At 36.8% G+C, this 23,731-nt stretch overlaps 1 protein-coding gene and 1 long non-coding RNA gene across 2 annotated transcripts; one reads left to right on the top strand and one right to left on the bottom strand.

The window, feature by feature from the left end:
* The first annotated feature begins 12,761 nt into the window (after positions 1-12,761).
* LOC128283506 (uncharacterized) lies at positions 12,762-13,855 on the top strand. The gene is made up of 2 exons (XR_008273867.1): positions 12,762-12,984; positions 13,614-13,855. It is a non-coding gene; the product is annotated as an uncharacterized LOC128283506 (long non-coding RNA).
* An 8,242-nt stretch (positions 13,856-22,097) lies between these two features.
* LOC108475176 (serine/threonine-protein phosphatase 7 long form homolog) lies at positions 22,098-22,538 on the bottom strand. Its single transcript, XM_017777164.1, has one exon. The coding sequence runs from the start codon at positions 22,536-22,538 to the stop codon at positions 22,098-22,100; it is 441 nt and encodes a 146-aa protein (XP_017632653.1).
* Between the last annotated feature and the right edge of the window lie 1,193 nt (positions 22,539-23,731).

Genomic DNA, 23,731 nt, shown 5'->3' with positions numbered 1-23,731 from the left:
TACTGATCTCTCATAGACTCCTCGGTTTACCATATTGCTTCCTCAAATCCATGTCTATGCCATAAAACTTTCACAAGTTCTATACTCTTATTTCTCAATTGTTTAACTTCCCGAGCTAAAATCTTGATCGGCTCTTCGCCATACGTCATGTCTGGAAGAATCTCAACCTCTGTTGGTTCAATCACATGCGAAGGGTCTGATCTATATCGACATAGCATGGACACATGAAACACGTGGTGAATGGCCCTACTTTCTCGGTAATCACATAAGGTCCTACGAAACGAGGACTCAACTTGCCTTTTCTACCAAATCTGAGGACTTTTCTCTACAGGGATACTTTTAAAAAAATGCTCGATCTCCGACTCGAAATTCAATTCCTTCCTTTTCCAATCTGTATAGGATTTTTGCCTATCTGAGGCAACCTTCAAACAGTCACGAATCACTTTAAATTTTTCTTCAATTTCCTTGACTTTCAGTTCTCTCTGAGTTTGGTCCAATACAAGGGCGTTCGACACTTTCGTCCATACAAAGCCTCATAAGGCGCCATTTTCAGACTTGTCTGGTAGCTATTGTTGTAGGCAAATTCAACCAATGGCAAGTACCTTTCCCAACTACCTTGAAACTCGAGAACACTACATCGCAACATATCTTCTAAAATCTAAATCATCCTTTTCGACTGACCGTCAGTTTGTGGATGGAAAGCTATGCTAAAATTCAAATTTGTTCCCAGAGCCTCTTGTAACTTTTTCCAAAACCTTGTGGTAAATCTCGGGTCTCTATCTAAAACAATCGTATGGGCACTTTGTGCAGTCTCACAATCTCAAAAACATACAAGTCGGCTAATCTCTCAAGGGAGTAACAGGTACGCACTGGTATAAAATGTGCCAACTTTGTTAGCCTATCCATAATAACCCAAACAGTATCCTTTTTCTTCAGGGTTATCTGTAAACCCGTCACAAAGTCCATAGTGATCCGATCCCACTTTCACTTTGGGACCATGATAGGCTGAAGTAGACCCGAAGGCACTTGATGTTCAGCCTTTACTTGTTGACATACCAGGCACTTAGACACAAACTCTAAAATATCTCTTTTCATACCCGACCACTAATACATTTTCTTAAGGTCGTTGTACATTTTCACACTGCCCGGATGGACGGACAAACAACCATTATGTGCTTCTCTCAGAATCATCTGAATAAGCTCATTGTCCTTCGGTACACAAACTCTGTCTCTAAACATTAAACATCCGTCGGCACCAATACGAAAATATGATTCAATTCCCAACTCACACTGAGTTCTCTTGGCTTGCAATTTCTAATCACCTTTCTGAACTTCTCGAATCTCTTGAAGAAACGTTAGTCTAGCTCTCATCTCTGTTAGAATTGTACCATTATCAGACAATGTCATATTGACATTCATTACTCTCAGCGTAAATAACGATTTTCTACTTAAAGCGTCAGCGACTACATTCGCCTTTCCCGAATGGTAGTCGATAATCAATTCATAGTCCTTTATCAGCTCTAACCACTGTCGTTGCCGTAAATTCAATTCCTTTTGATTCATCAAGTACTTTAAGCTCTTATGGTCAGTGAATACCCGATATTTCTCCCTATAAAAATGGTGTCTCCAAATTTTTAGTGCGAATATGATGGCAGCCAACTCTAAATCATGTGTTGGGTGGTTTTTCTCATTGGCTTCAGTTGTTTTGAAGTGTAAGCTATGACCTTACCTTCTTGCATAAGCACACACCCCAAACCATTTAAGGAGGCGTCACTATATACTACAAACTCCTTGCCCGAATTTGGTTGCACTAACACTAGGGCTTCGGTTAACAAAGCCTTTAATTTCTCGAAACTCTGCTGGCACTTTACTATCCATTCAAATTTGGCATCCTTTTGTAATAGTCTTGTCATCGACGTAGCTATCATGGAGAATCCGTTTACAAACCGTCTATAGTACCTGGCCAACCCCAAAAAGCTTCAAACCTCTGTCGCATTCTTCGGAGGTTTCCATTCAATAATAACCGAGATTTTACTTGGGTCAACTCGGATTTCGTCTCCTAACACAAGATGTCCTAGAAAACTGACCTTCTTAAGCCAAAATTCACTCTTACTAAACTTGGCATATAATCTCTTTTCTCTCAAGGTTTGCAACACAACTCTCAAATGCTCTGCGTGCTCGCTCTCATCACGCGAATAAATCAATATGTCATCTATAAAGATGACGACAAACTTATCCAAATATGGCCTAAAAATACAATTCATCAGATCCATAAATACCGTCGGGGTATTAGTCAAACCAAAAGGCATAACGAGGAATTCATAATGCCCATTTCTCATCCGAAAAGCAGTCTTTGGTACATCTTGCTCTTTTACTCTCAACTGGTAGTACCTGGATCTTAGATCAATCTTGGAAAATACAGTGACCCCCTTCAACTGATCAAACAAATCATCGATTCTTTGCAAAGGATATTTGTTCTTCATCGTCACCTTATTGAGTTGTCTATAGTCGATACATAATCTCATCGACCCGTCTTTCTTTTTCACGAAAATTACCAGAGTACCCCATGATGAGAAACTTGGTCTTACAAAGACCTTATCCGTTAGCTCTTGCAACTATGCTTTCAACTCTTTCAACTCGGTTGGAGCCATCCTATACGGAGCAATTTAGATGGGTGTCGTACCAGGAACCAACTCAAGTCCAAACTCGATTTCCCTCACTAGAGGTAGTCCAGGTAATTCTTCTGGGAACACGTCTGTAAACTCAAGACCACTGGTACCGATTCAATCTTCAACTCAGACACTTGAGTATTCAACACAAAAGCTAGATAGGCCTCATATCCTTTCCTTAAATATTTTTCAGCAGTTAAAGACGATACTACTACAAGCAGATTATTTGATCCATCTGGTCCAACTCGAAGAACATTCACGTCTTCACATTTCAACTCAATAACTTTCCTCCCACAGTCCACTACAACACTATGAGAAGTCAACCAATCCATCCCAAGGATTACGTCAAATTCATTAAACGGCAATAACATCAAGTTAGCCGAAAAACAATGACCTCTAATTGTCAAAGGACAATCCTTACACACTTGGTCCACTAATACATTTTTTCCTAATGGGTTAGACACTTTGATCACAAGCTCAGTGGACTCCACTAGCATGCTCATACGAGGTACCAATTCTATACAAATATAAGAGTGGGTATATCCCGGGTTAATTAATGCAACAACAGATATATCATGGATAGAAAGAGTACCCATGATCACATCAGGAGACTCCGCCTCTTCCCGAGCTCGAATAGAATAAGTCCTTGCAGGCGCTTTACCTTCGGACCTCACTACAGCGTCTCTGGGTGCACCTCTACTAGAAGCCCCGCTTCTCGGGTTCTTTTGTGGTCTACCCCTCAATTACTTGCCTTTACTTCTTGCTTTCTCTCTCCCATCTCAGGGCAATCACGAATAAAGTAGTCTAGTGACCCACATTTATAGCAACCCCTCTCGTTTCCTCAGCACTCGCCAAAATGACGCCTGTCACACTGTAAGCAATCTAGCCTATTTGGCTGAGCACTATCGACACTCGCTACAAAAGCGGTCTGGGCTCTAGAAGTTACATTCTGTCAATTCTTGTTTCCATTCAAAAACCCCACCGAAACATTTGATCGGGTAGCAAACTTTTTTGATCTTTTAGATGAGGACTGATACGATTTCCCCATCTGTCTCTTCTTTGAATCCCGCGACTCAATAGCTACTTTTCTCTTTTCTTTTACTAGCTTCTCAGCCTTGAATGCTCTCTCGACGAGTACTACAAATTCTCTTATCTCTAAGATGCCAATAAATACTCGTATGTCTTCATTAAGTCCATCCCCAAACCTCTTACACATGGTAGCTTCAATGGATACACATTCCCACGCATATTTGCTGAGTTTCACAAACTCGCGTTCATACTCTGTCACAATCTTATTACCTTGCTTCAACTCTAAAAATTTCTTCATTTTCTGATCCATGAACCTCTGGCTAATATACTTTTTTTGAAACTCTTCTTGGAAAAATTCCCAAGTTACTCTTTCTCTTAGTACCACGGACACTAGAGTATTCCACCAATGATATACCGAATCCCATAAAAGTGACATCGCACACTTCACACATTCTTCAAGTGTGCATGATAATTCATCAAATGCCCTGATGGCATTTTCTAGCCAAAATTCTACTCTCTCCGAATCATCATCTATGCTAGCCCGAAATTCCTCGACCCCTTGTTTTCTGATCTTATCTACTGGAGGCTTCTCTCTTTTAAATATATCCGCGCCTTGCGGAGCTACTGGGGCATACTGAGGAATCAGGGGATGTGAGGGAGGTGGAATATTCGAGTTTGCACGAATGAACTCTGTGTACCAAGCATCCATCAGCCGGAGGTAGGCTTCTCTATCCCCTCCATCTTGGCCCATAGTTAGGGGCTCACTCTCAACTGGCGCAGTCCTTTCGGCGGGAGCCGGTGCATTACTTTCCACGTCATCTGTCGTGGCTCTATTAGGATTCATTTACTATATAAAAACATAATTTATAATCATCAGAGATCATCACCCTATCATTATACAATTCTGACATGTATGGCTAGACTCATACTTTCACATGGTTAATCCTAGAACTGACTAAACCTGGCTCTGATACCACTAAATGTAACACCCCATACCCGTAAACCACGTCGGGCGGAGTACAAGGCATTACCTCACTTGATCTCATGCTTACGATCAATGTCAAGTCACCGAGATTCGGTCAAATTTTAAAAATTTTTCTATATCTACTTCAAACTTCTTATTATGGGCCTACGAGTCCCAAATCGATCATTGAAAACTAGTCAGGACCACTCCGGATCCTTTGACCAACTATGAAAATTTCATCCTTGAACAGGTCAAACGCCCATATGAAAGGGTAACACACCCCTGTGACCATGTTAACATGGTCGTACGGATGGCCCGTGTGGCTCACATGGCCTAAGCACCAAGGGACACACACATGTCCAATACCCGTGTGGAATTAAATTCTAATTCACACCTACAGGGGTTTTCACAAGGCCGAATAGATGCCCATGTCAATGGCCTGTGTCCCTCACATGGCCATGACACGCCCGTGTTCTATCTCGTATGCAAAAACTTGGACATTCTGATGTCAGCATCCCTAAGATGTCACACGGCCGTGTCTCTGCCCATGTGTTTAATACCATACATACTGACCTGAAATTTTTACGTGCAGAGGACACACGGCCAAACTACACGCCCATGGGGCAGACCGTGTGTCTACCCGTGTAGACAATATAAGGCTATTTACCAAGCCTCATTGCCACCCTTATATACCTAGTTCCATGCAAATACCAACCAATACCAAGACAAAACATCTTTTATAAATCAAAATGAGTGTTAATCATCATTCAAGGCTTAATACAACATGAAGGGTTCCAAACCTGAGTCATTGCTATTTGCTAATTCTCAAAGACACAAAATGATAAAGTTTAAGCCCTATACATGCCATATTCAAAAATATAAATTATACCGGTTCTTCGGCTGATAGTGTGATCGATATCTCTGACTTCCGGCGATCCTTGAGCTAATTAGGCGGCACTGAAAAGAAATGAAAATGAAAGGGAGTAAGCATTAAAGCTTAGTAAGTTGCATATAAGTAATATACAACAACAATGCATCAATAATCACCATGCTCATGATACCAAGGTAGGCATAAGTATAACTTACTCATTGCCATCCATACGACCCACAAATCATGTATATAGAGTTTATATCTCATACGTACCAATTAGGTACTTGTACCACTCATAACACGGTTATACTTTTCTTCATTAAGCTAAAATCACTATTCTCACCATTGAACCATTCAGAACACTATCGGATATTCCATAAGCCTCAAACACGGGCAAGTTGTCGATGCCATGTCCTAGACATGGTCTTACACTGGTTATCATCACCGAGGCCGATGCCATATCCTAGACAAGGTCTTACACTGGCTCTCATAATATGGCCGATGCCATGTCCCAGGCATGTCTTACACTAGCCCACAATAACCCATATGTCATGGTATGAATATCTGATTTATTTCTTGGATTGAAACGGGAACTCTGCTATCTCTATTATCATCATGCTTTCTCAATTCCAAAATCAAGCAATTCATGCTATGTTAATTTCAAGTATAATTCAGTACATATATTAACAATGTAGTTGTATTATTTATATACAACTTACCTCGGATTACAAAACGTACACGACTAGTCGGTTTAGTCGATTTGCTTGGCTTTCCCCCGGTCTTGGTTCGGATTTGACAATTCTTGATCTATATTAGCAAAATAAACTCATTCAGTCACTAATTACAATTAGGAAATTGAAAATTCACATTTTCGGCAAAATGACCATTTGACCCCTCAACTTTGGCAAAATGACCATTTTACCCCTATGCTTGAAAATTGATTTTTATCGAATTTCATTGCCTTTTAAGCTTAGCTGATATAGAAAATAAAAAATTCTCTCTATTTCACACACTTATCACTTATTTTGCAACTTATGCAAAATAGTCCCTTTAGGTGTTTTCATGCTAACACCTTTCACAAAAGTTGTTTATAAGACAATCAAGACTCATTTTCTTCCATAAAAACTCAGCAAACACTACAAATCCATTCATTTCAAAACCCTAAAATCTTAATCATTTTCAAAAAAATAGACCCCTCATTTGAAAGCTTATGCTTCAAGAAGTCCAAAAATGTAAAAATCCTTAAGAAAAACCACCAAAAGCACTTACTTGCAAGTTCTTCAAGTTTCTGAAAAATTTAAGCTTTCAAATCCCCTTTAATGGCTGATATTTTCGGTTGAAAGAGATGAGAAGAAAAGAAATTGACAACTTTTTCTATTTTATTTCTTTTTGGTCAAAATAGCTACCAAATTTCCACCTAATTTTTGAAATTTGTCCCCCTATGTCTCATGGCCAGCTATACTATCAATTAAGGGTCTATTTTCCCATTAAAGACTCTTAATTTTGGTTCTCTAACAAATTAAGACCTTTAGCTATCAATTTAGGACTTTTACACTTTATGCGATTTAGTCTTTTTCGCAATTGGGCTCACAAATGTCAAAATTAACTTGCCAAATTTTTCATGTACTAATATAAACATGATATGACTCTAAAATAATAATAAAATAATTCCTAGAACTTTGGATTTGTGGTCCCAAGACCACTATTCCGACTAGGCCCTAAATCGAGCTGTCACATAGGAAGCATGTGTATTCATGATTTGTGGAAAGTTATGTTTATCATGTGTTGATATTGAATTTATGTGATCAAGCACTAATTTTGGTTGTTGGTGATGCTTAAGCTTGTGCCAAGCTTGTGTCGGAATGATTCATATTTTTTTAAGCTTATGCAATGTATTGGTAAGCATCGTTTATGTTTTGCGAACTTACTAAGCATTATATGCTTAGCTTATGTTCATTTTTTCTATTTTTGTAATTAATCGGAAGCTCATTCAAGTTGGAAGCTCTTCGGATACCTATCACACTATCCATCAGCATTATCGGTAGATTTTGATGATTTTGAGTCTTGGTTATAATGGCATGTATATGTGTTCTATACTTGATGAAATAGCCATTATGTTTGGCTTGTAAATGTGGTATTTTGGTTAATAAATAGTTGTCATGTTGACTTGTATATTTTTATTTTTATGAAGGTTGATAATTTGGTCATTTGGTGCTTTTTATGCTTGATGTTGGAATGGTCAAGTTGATGTATGTTTTAGTGACCATTTTGGTATATTTGAATGTGATTTTGGTATGGTCATTTTGGTAGAATTTGGTATGGAAATTGGTTGCAATTATTGAGTTGTTAAATGGCTAAGTTATGCTTATGTTTGAGTATATGTAATGTCATGAAAATTGAGGTGCCTTTTCGTATATTGATCATATGAATAGGTACCATATTGTGCTAGCTTGATTATGCATATTTTAGGTACATTTTGGATGCTTGAAATAGGTGCAAATGGATTATATGAGTGTGCACAATTTGGGTAAAGGAAATGGCTTGAAAATGGCTTATTTCTTGTCCACAAGGCCTAAGACACGACCGTGTGTCCCCTGTAGGTTTCAAAGGGTTGCAAGTCAGGTTGTTACACGGCCTAGCATACAACCTGGCACACGGGGTGTGACTTGGCCGTGTGACCCAAGTCATAGAGTTATACGGGTCGTGTGTCCCTATTTCGAATGTCCACACGGCCTGAGACACAGGTGTGTGTCTCAGCTATGTCACACGGCCGTGTGACCCTTGTAATTTGAAAAATTCTAACTTTTTTCCAAAAATTCTATACATTTCTGATTTGGTCCCGATTCATTTCAAAAGTGTTTTTAGGGCCTCAAGGGCTCATATAAGGGACAATATGCACGTATTTGAATGAATTATAACATGATTTATGAAACGTTTAGAATTGAATGTTTATAGTTTTAAATTTTCTAAGTATACTCCGTAACTCTACTCCAGCGACGAATACGGGTTAAGGGTGTTACAACCATAGTAAATTTTATGCCTAACAGTCATCGGCATGTGGTCAAAGTAACTCGTACTCGATCCATCCTATGACATGCCAATTATATCTGACACTGCCCAAACAATTAATAAGGTAATAACCATTCAATTCCAAGTATAGACCAATTCCCATTTATCATATTCAATTCATCAACCAAATAATCATTTCATACATATAATAGCATGAATAAGTCCAATTCAAATTCAATTTTACATTTTCATCAATTTAGACTATTTTTAATTTTATTCAATTTAGTCCTTTATCTCGAAAATCAACATTTCCATACCAATACAATTCAAATAATCAATCCCAACATACCTTAATATCTTACCATGCTATAAAATGCAATTATGAAACAATTTAAGTAATTCAAATTGTAGAAACACAAACCAGAAACTCCGAGCTAATTGTCAACGGCTTTAGCTTTTCCTTTCCCTCTTGAGGAATTTAAGTTGATTTTAGTTACAGATTAACAAAAAAACATAAAATACCATCAATATCCAACCAAATTCACAATCAATTGACATTTTATACAAATTTTGTACTTTATTCAATTTAGTTCCTAAAGTCGGGACTAACCTAACTTTCAAATTAAAACTCCAATTTGAAATTTGATTTCACTATAATCCATTAGAGACCTATTTCTTATTTCTATATCCAATTTTACATTTTATTGAGTTTGGTCTCTAATGTGCGAAACTATCAATTAACTTCACAATTTAGTCATTTTTCACATCTAAGCTTAGAATCTATCAATTTAACACCTAAAACTTCAAGAAATCATCAATGAAAACTTTCTAAAACTTCAATAGTCATGGGCTAGCTTGATTAAGCTCTCATGATATCAGAAACATAAAAATTATAAGAAAATGACTAAATTGAACTAACCAATTTGTTGAAATAAAGCTTGAGCATACGATAATAGAGGTTTTAATCATTATTTTCTTCCTTGGCCACTTGGAAGGGATGTAATTCTCTCACCTTCCACCAAAAATTAGCCTTTTATGCTAAGGTTAAAGTGTAATTCATTAATTAATCATCATTTAAGTTAAATAATTTAATATTAGTTTAATTAATCCACCCTTAATGCTATCGTCCACTAATGTTCTATTAAACATGGTTTAATTGTCATTTTAGACCTTTAATTAATTGTAATTTAAGTCCTCAATCTAATTTTCAATTAAAAATCTATGACGATTAGAATTTACAATTTAGTCCCTAGGCCATAATTAAACACAGTTTCAACTAAATTACTATACAAAAAAATCTAAATTCACCTATATAATAACTCTGTAAATATTTTTGGACTCGGTTTACAAAAACAGAGTCCCAAAACTACATTTTTTAACGCCATTGACTTTTGGGTCATTACATAATAAATCAAGATATCATTTCATACCTATCATAGCATGATTCGTCTCAATTCCAAGCCAATTTCACAATTTCACCAAGTTAAACTATTTTCAATTAATTTCTCTATCTCGATAACCAATCAAATTCATACCAATATGATTCTATCTATCACAATCAGCTATCAATTCATTAAATATCTCAAAATACAATTCACCATATTTAATTTAACAGTTAATTTATCATTTCTTTTCGATTTAGTCCATATCTCACCTTTTGTACCAAATTGCAAACAATTCAAATTATTATCAAATATACACAAATTCATAATACAAATATATAACGACTTCAATAAAATCATACCATATGAACTTACCTAGTTAAATCAACAAACAAGTTGAATTGTAAAGACTAATGATAATTTTGTATTTTCCCAAGTTATCCTCAGTTTGGTTAAATTCCTGATCTATACTATAATTTAATTCAATTTATCAATTTAAACTACTTTATAACATCCTATCAAATGCATGAACCAGTTCAATTTCATTTTTTGAATGCCCTAAAGTTTTACATTTTATTCAATTTAGTCCCTAAAACTAAATTTGCCATAACTTTCAAATTTGAGCTTCGATTTCAAAACTGATCTCAATTATATCCTTTTAAGAGATCTACTGTCTATAATTATGAAAATTTTATATCAATTTCAAAATTTATACACTTTAGTCCCTATGTTAAAAAAAACTAGCAATTAAACTTTACAAACTAATCCTTTTTCACTTTTAAGCTTAAAATCTAACAATTTAATACCAATTTCTTCAAGCATTCACAATGATAACTTTTATAAACTTTAACAGATTTACAAATTGGTACATGGGCTAGCTAAATCAAGCTCCCACGACCTCAAAAACATAAAATTACAATAAAAGGACTTTAAATTACCTATCAATTTGATACCGAAAGTTTGAAAGTTCAAAACCCTATTTTTCTTTCTTTCTAAACAATAGAGAAGTAGATGGACAAAAGAATGGATTTGTCTTCTTGTCATTTTAACTTTTATACTTTCATTAAGGCTATTTTACCAAATTGACCCAAAAAATTTTGATATTTACAAAAATGACCTAGGTTCAAAAACAATCACCAAAATTACCTAAAATGAACAGTTGAATGGGGTTTTGGGAACCCAATGGCCGGAACCACCTAGTGTTTTGACCCCATGATTCCCTAGTGATTGTGTCAGGCTTTAAAAATGTAACGCCCCAATTTTCGGGAATTCTGTGAATGTTGGCATAGGTTTAATTATGTTAGTGGGCCTCTAGAAAGCCCAAACTTAAGATAGAACCCGACAATTTTAGTTAATTTTTGTTCCATAAGAAAAGGGGGGTGAAATTATGAACTAGGACCTATGTGAAAATGTTTGAAAATGCTATAGGCTAAATTGAAGTGGCCAAATAAATACGAGTGCAAAATAGGAGGATTTGCATGACAAACCTCCCATTTTACATGAAGTGGTCAGCCATCATGTTGTTGTAGACAAAATATACACTTGATATCCATAATTTATGATACAAATTGATAATAGGTTAGGTAAATGTTCAATGATAATAGGTTAGGTAAATGTTCCATGATAATGGGTTAGGTAAATGTTTCATGATAATGGGTTAGGTAAATGTTTCATGATAAGAATTTCATGTCTTTTGTATTAAAGAATTAAATGGATGAAATATGAAGTTTTATTAAAAGAAAAAGGGGTGAAAAGAACAAAGTTTTGTCCATCTTTGTTCATCATAGCTGAAAGTTAGAGAAGAGAAAGGAGAGGAGAAAGCTCTTGAGTATTTGGTCATTAGAAGGAGGAAAATTGAAGGTAAGTTCTTGGTACCTTGCTTCTATTTTGAGGTTCATGAGTTCTTCTTGATTCTACCTTAACTCTTGAAGTATATTTTGATTTTTAGTTGTGTTCTGAGCATTTAGTCATGAATTAAAATGAAGGAAATGGTTGTTGTTTCATGTTCTTTTGATGAAAAATGGAAGATAGGTGAAGTTGAGCCAAACAAATAAGCATGCATGTGCCTTAGATGTTAAAGGGAAAAATCAGCTAACATGTTGTACTTTAAAATGATGAAATGGAGATTATACTTAAGTAAAATCATAGATATGTGATGATTGATTGGTGATATACATGTTTAAATAACATGCATGCAAGTTATGTGTGAAAGAGTGATTTCGTAATAAATCTGATTGGGACAGCAGCAGTAACGTGACTTTGGAAAATCACCATAAATTGTGGGAGATGAGTTAGAAGCTGCATAAATTATGTAATTAAAGCTTAATGAGTCTAGTTTCAAATGGAATAAATGAGAACATATTTTGAATTCTGTACAATGAGAAATTTGATTCGTAATGAAGAGTGGTCAGATTAGTCAAACAGTGAAACATGCGAAACTTTGAGAAAAATCTGGTATTGATTGGCCAAACCAAAAATTCTGAAAATTTTATGGATATAAGATATATGAGTCTATTTTCAGGGAAAATAAACGGCACTTGATTTGGAGTTTCGTAGCTCCAGTTATAAATAATTTAGGGACTGTTGCTCAAGAAGACAGCTTGCAGTGAAATTATGATTATGTGGTAAACATTGACAAAAATTTGTTAATGAGTTGCTTATTGATTTCTTATAAGCTTACTATGATCTGTAGGTGTGGTTGGCCGAATATTGTAAGGGGTTAATACGTAGTTTGTATTTGAATAGTTAGATTAACGTGTTAGTAATCCAATTGTAGGCGGTTCGTGTGTGGATCTCACAAGATATCGTCAGTAAAATGTGTGTAATCGACACCCTCTCATAGACTAGATTGGCAAAAGCCGAAAAGCTGAAATGCCGAAAAGTCAGTATTTTGGGAATTTGTGAGTGTGCGAATGCTCGTAAAATAGTTGGGTTTGTATATTTGGTAATCTAAAGTAATAAACTGCAGTACGCGCGATTTCGTACATTTTGATAATTTGGGCTTAATGGGCCAAAGATCGGGTTCATGGGCCAACGGGCCCAATTCGGTAAGTATGCGCGGTAAGTGTTCTGATAGTACGTAAATAGTTAGGATATGCATGAAAACCCTGAAAGTAGCTAAATTACTATAATACACCCATGTATGGAAAATTACTGTTATACCCCTAGGTGCAAAATTACCGTTATACCCGTAGGGTTAATTTTGACTGAAAAGCATAGCGATCTGATTCTGTATGATGGATGCCATGATTATATATTTGTTGCATGGGGACATGGGTTATATTATGGAGGAAGCGTTCTGGTGGCTATGCCACAAATATCTGATCTGGTGGCTCTGCCACATATATCTGCTCGTGGCTCGACACGATTATTCAGATCTGGTGACTCGTCACATTATCTATTCGCAGCCATGCTGCAAATTCGTGGTGTGTAGCGGTTGGGTGGGTCGAGTTGTCTCCCCACACGGTGTAAGGTTGGTACGGGGGTGTATACGGTTGGATATGGTTGGGTTTCTACATAAACATGTAATATCTGTTCTGTTTTGTTATGGGCCTATGGGCTTTATTCGAATTCATCCGGCTAAGGCCAACTTATTCGCATTTCGTGGGTTGAGCTGATTTAGACTATGGTTGGGTTATTTTACACACTGAGTTTCCCCAAACTCATCCCTTTTACTTTCATCCACGCAGGTAATCCCCAACCATAGTGGGCTTGGAGCTGTGAGGGAATTCGGAGTGGCCACCCATTCTGAAAGTTTGATTTTCTTCTGGTGAACTGGACATCCTTTTAATTACGTTTGAGGTTTTGGGCTTTTAAATGTAATAAGGCCGCTTATTTATTTTTTATGGTTTTTAATATGTATTACTAAGATAGGTAATACTTATTTTAACTGTTGAAATTGGATAGCTTTAGGGCGCGTTTTCAAAAACAATAGTTGATTTCAAAATAACACGACAACAAGCAAAGCTTCCGCAATGAAAGTATTTTCCAAAATTAATTACTTTTCCTAAAAATGACTTAATCAAATCGGTTTCCTAGAAATATCCATGACGTTAATGTGTGGCAATGGCAGATGCATGTCTAGGATTGGATCCGAAGGGAGCTTGGTACTTAAACAGTCCGATGGACTCACCACCTCTTTTCCGGTTTCCTACCGGTGCATGACTTCCATTCACTTTAACCCTTAATGAATTAATCTTTTGAACATCAAGTACGATTTTCTGGACTTAGAATGGAATTTTTTTTAACGTTTTTGATGTGGCATGCCGGATCCGGCCATAACTTCTGGACCGGGTTTGGGGTGCTACATTTAGTGGTATCAGAGCCAGGTTACAACAACTCGGCTGTGGAATGGGTTTACAAAAATAAAGATTTTTAAAAAAAATTATAAAGATTGCGAAAAATGCGATTTTCAAAATTTAGATCTTTAGAAGGTGGCATTCCGAATCTCCGGCTCAAGTCTGTAAGTATTCTGAATTTTTTTGAATATTTTTTTGAATTATCTGTCTGTACTGAAACCCTACTAGGACACTCTAGATAGGATGATACTGAAACCATAGGAAAATTTAATAAGAGACTGAAACTGTAGCTAGACTCCGATTCTGCGAAAACAAACTCTGAATTACTGTCTGATTCATAAAACTTCCGTAATAAACACTGGAATATTGAATTAATGTATAAAAAAATTCGTAATCAAGATAATACGATATGAGTACAAGAGCCGTTCGTGGAAGAGGCCGTGGACGGAGCCGAGGAAGTGCTCGAGCGAGATCTTTGTCTTCGAGACATATGCCGGCGGTAGATGCACCGGTACCACCGGCAACAGAGGTAGAGTCTCATGACCGCGGTGCCAAGGATGATGCCCTGTCACAGGCAATGCTTCGTGTTCTGGAAAGGGTTGTTGGGGCAAGTACGGGCAATGGAGCTCGGGGATCTATTTCTGAACAACTTCGGGCTAACGGAGCGGAGATCTTTAGGGGCGTATCTGGTATAGCCCCGAATATGGCAGAATATTGGTTAGAGGCCACAGAACAGATTATGGACAACTTGGACTGCTCTGAGGAGATTGTGAGTGGGGTATCTGTACTAAGTTCTTCGGGTCACTCGGTTAGGGTAGACAAACCATATAGGGATGTACCTTTAGAAACTCAAGGCAAAGTTTTCCTTGGAGATCTGATGGAGTTACCGTTCGAAGAGTTTGACCTCATTATGGGAATGGACTGGCTTGTTAAGCATAGGGCGACTTTGGATTGTGCTGCAAAACAAATGGTGTTAAGGACCACGGAGGGTGAGGAGGTTATGATGATAGGCGAGCGAAGGGATTATTTGTCCAATGTGGTGTCAGCATTAAGAGTCGAAAAGTGGATTCGGAAAGGTTATGAGACCTATTTGGCATTTGTAAGTTAGTCGGAAGGGGAGGGATTATCAGTGGATAAGGTTAGGACCGTAAAGGAGTTCCAAGATATTTTTCCGGAGGAGCTTCCAGGATTGCCTCCGAACCGAGAAGTTGAGTTTGGAATAGATTTGTTGCCTGGAACGGCGCCTGTGTCCATCGCACCGAAGGAGTTAATGGAGTTAAAGGCTCAAATTCAAGAGTTGTTCGATAGGGGGATTTATTAGGCCAAGCGTGTCTACATGGGGAGCACCAGTGCTATTCGTGAAAAAGAAGGATGGTACGATGCGGATGTGCATTGATTATCGCCAGTTGAACAAACTGACGATTAAGAATAAGTATCCACTGCCAAGGATTGACGATCTATTCGACCAGCTTAGAGGAGCTTCTGTATTTTCCAAGATCGACCTTCGATTTGGATATCATCAGTTAAGGGTCAAGGAGGCAAATATCCAAAAGATGACATTCAGGACTCAATATGGTTATTACGAGTTTCTGTTTATGCCATTTGGACTAACGAATGCTCCTACAGCGTTTATGGATCTGATGAATTGTGTGTTCCAACCATTTTTGGATCAGTTCGTAGTTGTTTTTATTGACGATATCCTAGTATATTCTGAAACTGAAACGAAACATGATGAGCATCTCTGTATAGTGCTGAAGTATTAAGGGAGAAGGAACTCTTTGCGAAGTTCAACAAGTGTGAATTTTGGTTGAGGGAGGTAACCTTCTTAGGACATGTGGTCTCTGCTAAGGGGATTAAGGTGGACCCTCAAAAAATTGAAGCGAATTTGGAGTGGACGCCGCCTAGGTCAGCGTCAGAAATACGGAGTTTTCTAGGACTGGCAGGATACGACAGAAGGTTTGTGGAAGGTTTTTCTGTGATGGCAGCACCTCTGACAAAACTCATAAGGAAAGGAGTACCGTTTGTATGGACTGAGAAGCAGCAGGAAGCTTTTGAGAAGTTGAAGAAAGTTACATCAAGCACTGTGTTAATTCAGTTGAGTCTGGGAAGGATTTTAGTGTGTACAGTGACGCATCACACGTGGGTTTGGGCTACGTGTTAATGCAAGAGGGTAAGGTGGTTGCATATGCATCACGACAGCTTAAGCCTCATGAGGGAAACTATTTGACTCATGATTTAGAGTTGGTAGCAGTGATATTTGCACTTAAGATTTGGAGACATTACTTGTACGGAGAAAGGTGTATTATATACACTGACCATAAGAGTCTTAAGTATTTGTTGACTCAGAAGGAGCTGAACCTTAGGCAAAGGAGATGGATTGAGTTGCTTAAGGATTATGACTATTCGATCGAGTATCACCCAAGCAAGGCTGATGTGGTAGCCGATGCTCTAAGTCGTAGAGCTGTATCTAATCTGAGAGCAATGTTTGCTTGTCTGAGTCTGTATGATGATGGAAGTCTGTTGGCTGAGTTGCAAGTAAGGCCAACCTGGGTGGATCAGATTAAGGAAAAATAGTTGAACAATGAGTCTTTGGTCGCTCGTTTTCAACAAGTTAAGGAAGGGGAAACTTCTGAGTTTGGGAGCCAGAAGGGACGATGCAACAGCAATACCCTCATCTGTTTGGATTAGGTAAATTTCGAGGATGAAATTTCTTTAAGGAGGGTAGAGTTGCAACGCCCCAATTTTCGGGAATTCTGTGAATGTTGGCATAGGTTTAATTATGTTAGTGGGCCTCTAGAAAGCCCAAACTTAAGATAGAACCCGAAAATTTTAGTTAATTTTTGTTCCATAAGAAAAGGGGGGTGAAATTATGAAATAGGACCTATGTGAAAATGTTTGAAAATGCTATAGGCTAAATTGAAGTGGCCAAATAAATACGAGTGCAAAATAGGAGGATTTGCATGACAAACCTACCATTTTACATGAAGTGGCCAGCCATCATGTTGTTGTAGACAAAATGTACACTTGATATCCATAATTTATGGTACAAATTGATAATAGGTTAGGTAAATGTTCAATGATAATAGGTTAGGTAAATGTTCCATGATAATGGGTTAGGTAAATGTTTCATGATAATGGGTTAGGTAAATGTTTCATGATAAGAATTTCATGTCTTTTGTATTAAAGAATTAAATGGATGAAATATGAAGTTTTATTAAAAGAAAAAGGGGTGAAAAGAACAAAGTTTTGTCCATCTTTGTTCATCATAGCTGAAAGTTAGAGAAGAGAAAGGAGAGGAGAAAGCTCTTGAGTATTTGGTCATTAGGAGGAGGAAAATTGAAGGTAAGTTCTTGGTACCTTGCTTCTATTTTGAGGTTCATGAGTTCTTCTTGATTCTACCTTAACTCTTGAGGTATATTTTGATTTTAGTTGTGTTCGAGCATTTAGTCATGAATTAAAATGAAGGAAATGGTTGTTGTTTCATGTTCTTTTGATGAAAAATGGAAGATAGGTGAAGTTGAGCCAAACAAATAAGCATGCATGTGCCTTAGATGTTAAAGGGAAAAATCAGCTAACATGTTGTGCTTTAAAATGATGAAATGGAGATTATACTTAAGTAAAATCATAGATATGTGATGATTGATTGGTGATATACATGTTTAAATAACATGCATGCAAGTTATGTGTGAAAGAGTGATTTCGTAATAAATCTGATTGGGACAGCAGTAGTAACGTGACTTTGGAAAATCACCATAAATTGTGGGAGATGAGTTAGAAGCTGCATAAATTATGTAATTAAATCTTAAAGAGTCTAGTTTCAAATGGAATAAACGAGAACATATTTTGAATTCTGTACAATGAGAAATTTGATTCGTAATGAAGAGTGGTCAGATTAGTCAAGCAGTGAAACATGCGAAACTTTAAGAAAAATCTGGTATTGATTGGCCAAACCAAAAATTCTGAAAATTTTATGGATATAAGATATATAAGTCTATTTTCAGGGAAAATTAACGGCACTTGATTTGGAGTTTCGTAGCTCCAGTTATAAATAATTTAGTGACTGTTGCTCAGGAAGACAGCTTGCAGTGAAATTATGATTATGTGGTAAACATTGACAAAATTTGTTAATGAGTTGCTTATTGATTTCTTATAAGCTTACTATGATCTGTAGGTGTGGTTGGCGAATATTGTAAGGGGTTAATCGTAGTTTGTATTTGAATAGTTAGATTAACGTGTTAGTAATCCAATTGTAGGCGGTTCGTGTGTGGATCTCGTCAAGATATCGTCAGTAAACAAGTGTGTAATCGACACCCTCTCATAGACTAGATTAGCAAAAGCGAAAAGTGAAATGCCGAAAAGTCAGATTTTGGGAATTTGTGAGTGTGCGAATGCTCGTAAAATAGTTGGGTTTGTATATTTGGTAATCTAAAGTAATAAACTGCGAGACGCGATTTCGTACATTTTGATAATTTGGGCTTAATGGGCCAAAGATCGGGTTCATGGGCCAACGGCCCAATTCGTAAGTATCTTGTGTAAGTGTTCGATAGTACGTAAATAGTTAGGATATGCATGAAAACCCGAAAGTAGCTAAATTACTATAATACCCCTATGTATGGAAAATTATGTTATACCCCTAGGTACAAAATTACCGTTATACCCGTAGGGTTAATTTTGACTGAAAAGCATAGCAATCTGATTCTGTATGATGGATGCCATAATTATATATTTGTTGCATGGGGACATGGGTTATATTATGGAGGAAGCGTTACGGTGGCTATGCCACAAATATCGATCCGGTGGCTCGCCACATATATCTGATACGGTGGCTCGCCACGATTATTCAGTATCTAGTGACTCTGTCACATTATTCGCTCTCGCAGCCATGCTGCAAATTACGTGGTGTGTAGCGGTTGGGTGGGTCGTTTGTCTCCCACACGGTGTAAGGTTGGTGCGGGGTGTATACGGTTGGATATGGTTGGGTTTCTACATAAACATGTAATATCTTACGCTCATTATGGGCCTATGGGCTTTATTCTGAATTCTGTTCTAGGCTAAGGCCAACTTATTCTGTTTCTGTGGGTTGAGCTGATTTAGACTATAGTTGGGTTATTTTACACACTGAGTTTCCCCAAACTCATCCCTTTTATTTTCATCCACGCAGGTAATCCCCAACCATAGTGGGCTTGGAGCTGTGAGGGAATTCGAAGTGGCCACCCGCTCAAAGTTTGATTTTCTTACGTGAACTGGACATCCTTTTAATTACATTTGAGGTTTTAGGCTTTTAAATGTAATAAGGCCGCTTATTTATTTTTTATGGTTTTTAATATGTATTACTAAGATAGGTAATACTTATTTTAACTGTTGAAATTGGATAGCTTTAGGGCGTTTTCAAAAACAACAGTTGATTTCAAAATAACACGACAAGAAGCAAAGCTTCCATAATGAAAGTATTTTCCAAAATTAATCACTTTTCCTAAAATGACTTAATCAAATCGGTTTCCTAGAAATATCCATGACGTTAAGGTGTGGCAATGGCAGTATGCATGTCTAGGATTGGATCCGAAGGAGCTTGGTACTTAGCGATCCGATGGACTCACCAACTCTTTTTCGGTTTCCTACACAGTGCATGACTTCCATTCACTTTAACCCTTAATGAATTAATCTTTTGAACATCAAGTACGATTTTCTGGACTTAGAATGGAATTTTTTTTTTAACGTTTTTGATGTGGCATGCCGGATCTGGCCATAACTTCTGGGCCAGGTTTGGGGTGCTACAAAAAAATTGATTTTTTTTACTTTGGGAACCCAATGGTCGGCACCAGGTTTTTTTTTTTAAATCGTATCATATTGGTATACAAAAATACCAATATTTAAAAAAAATGGCTTTGGCCTTGTAATGGCCAGCACCATAGATATAAAAAAAAAAAATTGGTGCTGGCCTGTAGATGGTCGGCACCAGGTACTTTTTTTGTGTCCCAATGCAATTTTTTTTACTTTTGTACACTGATGGCCGGCACCATTAAAACTAAAAAAAATTGGTGCTGACCATGTAATGGTTGGCACCAGAGTAAAATAAAAAAAAATGGTGCTAGCCATGTATTGGCCAGCACCAGAAATGTAAAAAAAAAAATTTGGGTGCTGGGCACTTATTGGCCGGCACTAGAGTAAAAAATTTATTTTTTTGGGTGCTGGGCACTTATTGGCTTGCACCAGAGTAAAAACAAATTTAAATTTTTTGGGTGCTGGGCACATATTTGCCGGCACTAGAGTACTTTTTTGTGTCCCAATGCAATTTTTTTAACTTTGGTACACTAATGGCCAACACTAGAGATGTAAAAAAAAATTTTTTTTTTTGGTGCTGGCCATGTAATGGCCGTCACCAAACCTATATATATAGTGGATGGTTGGGGTTCTAATAGTGTAAATGGATAAGAAAAAAAAAATTTAGAAAGGCATCAAAATGAGAGTGTTTTTGCAGTATATCATCAAATGAGTTTTTGTAGTGGATTATAGATGGGAGTTTTTCATAGTGTAAAACCAAATTTCGGGGTTGAATTATATGCTGTCATGTCTACCCTAAAGGTTTTGCTATTAGGGGTTGGATGACTTTCTGCGTAATAGATGGCTAATCGAGATGTCCAACGCAGATGGTCATTATCTATGGTGCAATAACATTTACTATGCAACTAGGCTGTGGTTGGAACAGGTTGGTAAAGTCTCCATGCAAAGGTATCTCAAGGGACAATGGAAGAAGAAAAGGTCTAGAGCTTTTAGGAAATTATATTTTCCCTTGGTTTATGCAGCTAGTTTTTTGTTTCTTTTTAATTTTGCTGACCGTTTCAGGTATCCAGTTATCTTTTACTGATGCAACGTAGACTTGATTCAAGTAGAAGACAATTAATTGTGAAGAAACTACTATTAAAAATAATTGTATTTTTCTTTAGAATGTTTGTATTTTTTATATCTGTAAATTTAATGTAGTTGTTTAGGATTTAAGGATTCATTTTTATATTTTCGTGTATTAATTTCTTAGAATGTTTGTATTTTTTGTATCTATAAATTTAATTTAGTCAGTATTATATGTAGTTTAAATTTAAAATTTTCGTGTATTAATTTTACCCATATGTTTATAGTTTGTTGGGTGTTTAAATTTAATTTAGTGCATATTATTTTTGTTTGAATTTTATATTTTTTGTATTAATATTTTAGAATGTTTGTATTTTATTGTGTCTAAATTTAATTTGTCAATTTCTATTACTTATTTGCATTATATTTTTAATTAAATATTTCAAGTCATTTATTAAAATAAATAATTATTTTAGAGAAATTAAAATAATATTAAAAATAGAATAATTATAAAATAAAGTAAATATTTACAGATAAAAATTAAAATTGTCGTGATCTCGGTGACATCCCCGGCGCTAGCGTGTAACTGTCCAGATGCCTCTGTCGACGATGCCGTTCACCTTGCTGAGGCGTTTGATAATTGCTCGGTCCGGCCTCTGGTGTCCCATCCAGTATACTTAGAAAAGTAGAATAATCATATATACCATAATCGGGAGTTAATGGGTATTGGGTGACCGGAGGTGCCGATGGAAAAATATCCTCAGTGGTAGGTGTATGTTCTTCGGGACCGAGTTCCAGGTGGTATGAGGACGATCCAGACCGTGTCAAATGTTGAGGCTCCAGGCCGTCACCAAAAATATCCTCGAACGATGGAGGAATTTATTGCTCAGGCTCGGGCTCCGAGTGGTGTGATGATGAGCCGAATGCTTCATATTGGGGCTTGAGATTGAGGTTCGAGGCAATATCAGATTCGATGTTCCCGAATGGTAGAACTCAGTTATAGCGCGGTTGTGCGTTCCTTTGTTGCCATCAGGAAGATTCCGGTTGCGTATCTCTTTGGATCAACATGTAACGACATTGGAATATAAAGGGTTTCCCATATGCCATATACCATATTGCGTACTTATGCATAGAAGAGAACCCTCCCTCTAAGACATACAAGGGAGGGCGCCTCGAATGTTGATCATTCCACAGAAAGATATACGGTTCATTTTTTTGCGCACAATTTAAAGCATCCCGACCCGAACCCTTTTTGTCCATTCCGTGGACTTCTGTGATGTCGACGGGAGGGCTCGGTATAAGTTGTGGGCAACTGAACTGCCTCAAAACCTGACCTCCATTGTGCCACTCCACCATATAGAAATGAATCAACGACACATTTGACACGAACAGCTGTTGCTGCTCGATAACCCATGATGGTATGAGCGCCACGATATCTTCCTCAACGTATGGCATCCATATAAACGGCATAATATAGACAACACATTATTATTTTAATTTTTTCTTGTGCAATTATTGTATTTAAAAAAGAAAGATTTGGAATCGTATTTTACGCCATCCCTGGAATGAGTCTCTATCATCATACAGTACATAGGTATGGTGAACGATCGCTCGATTCCTGGTACAGTTGCCAATCTAAAAAAATGAATAAATTATCAGATTATTTTTTCCATGCAAAAAAAAAAGTATACTATACTATACAATTAAAAAATAGATGGCAAAATTGAACTATATATTTACCTATTAACGAGTGGCCACACATACGATTGGTGGCTCGCTGATGCCAGAAATGGCATTCGGTATAATGCCCAAGATTGCAGTAGAAGGTAGTAATCAGCCATTGTTTTCATACGGCTTTATCGCTCGACAAAGCTCGCTGTATAAGCATGCCAACACTGCAAAGCCCCAACTAAATCTTCCAGCAAGCTCGAGATCCTCTAATAAGGGGAGATACATTATTGGGACTTTATTTTGGTTGACGTCCGGCAATAATATCCCACCTATAAGTTGAAGAATAAATGCTCTTGCAGCATAGATAATATTCATCTACGTTGGACTGCTCGGAAGATGCTGAAAGTTTTCTTTTAACCAAGTAAATTTTGTAATAGCCCGAATTTCAGTGATGTCGGAAACTGTGGTTCAAGGCCACTAAATCTGGCAAATGAGCTTGTAAATTTTATTATTTAATATTTATGAGTTAAATGTGGTTTTTAAAAGATTTTTGAATTAGTAAATTTGTGTTTATAAAAATTCATTAGGTTAATTAATTGAGAAAAAAAGATATCGAGACCTCGGTGTTATAAACCAAGCGATAAATATTTTTATAAATATTTACAGAGTGTCAATATGGTAGTATTAAAGTTTTGTCAGAAAATGTTAACGTTTCGGTTGTCAATTAATTAAAAAGGACTAAATTGAAAAATATGCAAAACTTGCTAAAGTGATTAAATAGCTTAATTGTAAATAAAGGAGGACTAAAAGGGAAAATAGACCATATTAAATGGCTGAGGTGGCATGACGTAAAAAAAATCAAAGATATTCATGTGATTAGGGACAAAATTAGAATTAAAATAAAGTTTATATGGCCAAATGTTATTTTAATAGTTTCTAGACATTTTCTTCATCAATTTTCTGTCAAAAACAGCCATTGAAGAGGGTTTGAG

The sequence above is a fragment of the Gossypium arboreum genome, chromosome 2 (genome assembly GCF_025698485.1).
Source record: "Gossypium arboreum isolate Shixiya-1 chromosome 2, ASM2569848v2, whole genome shotgun sequence".
Lineage (NCBI taxonomy): Eukaryota > Viridiplantae > Streptophyta > Magnoliopsida > Malvales > Malvaceae > Gossypium > Gossypium arboreum.
The sequence above is the reverse complement of the archived record's forward strand: the minus strand, read 5'-3'. Positions and strand labels throughout refer to the sequence as shown.

Excerpts from the sequence above, each read along its gene's own strand:
- LOC108475176 (XM_017777164.1), bottom strand. The coding sequence starts at position 22,538 with ATGCCGTTTATATGGATGCCATACGTTGAGGAAGATATCGTGGCGCTC.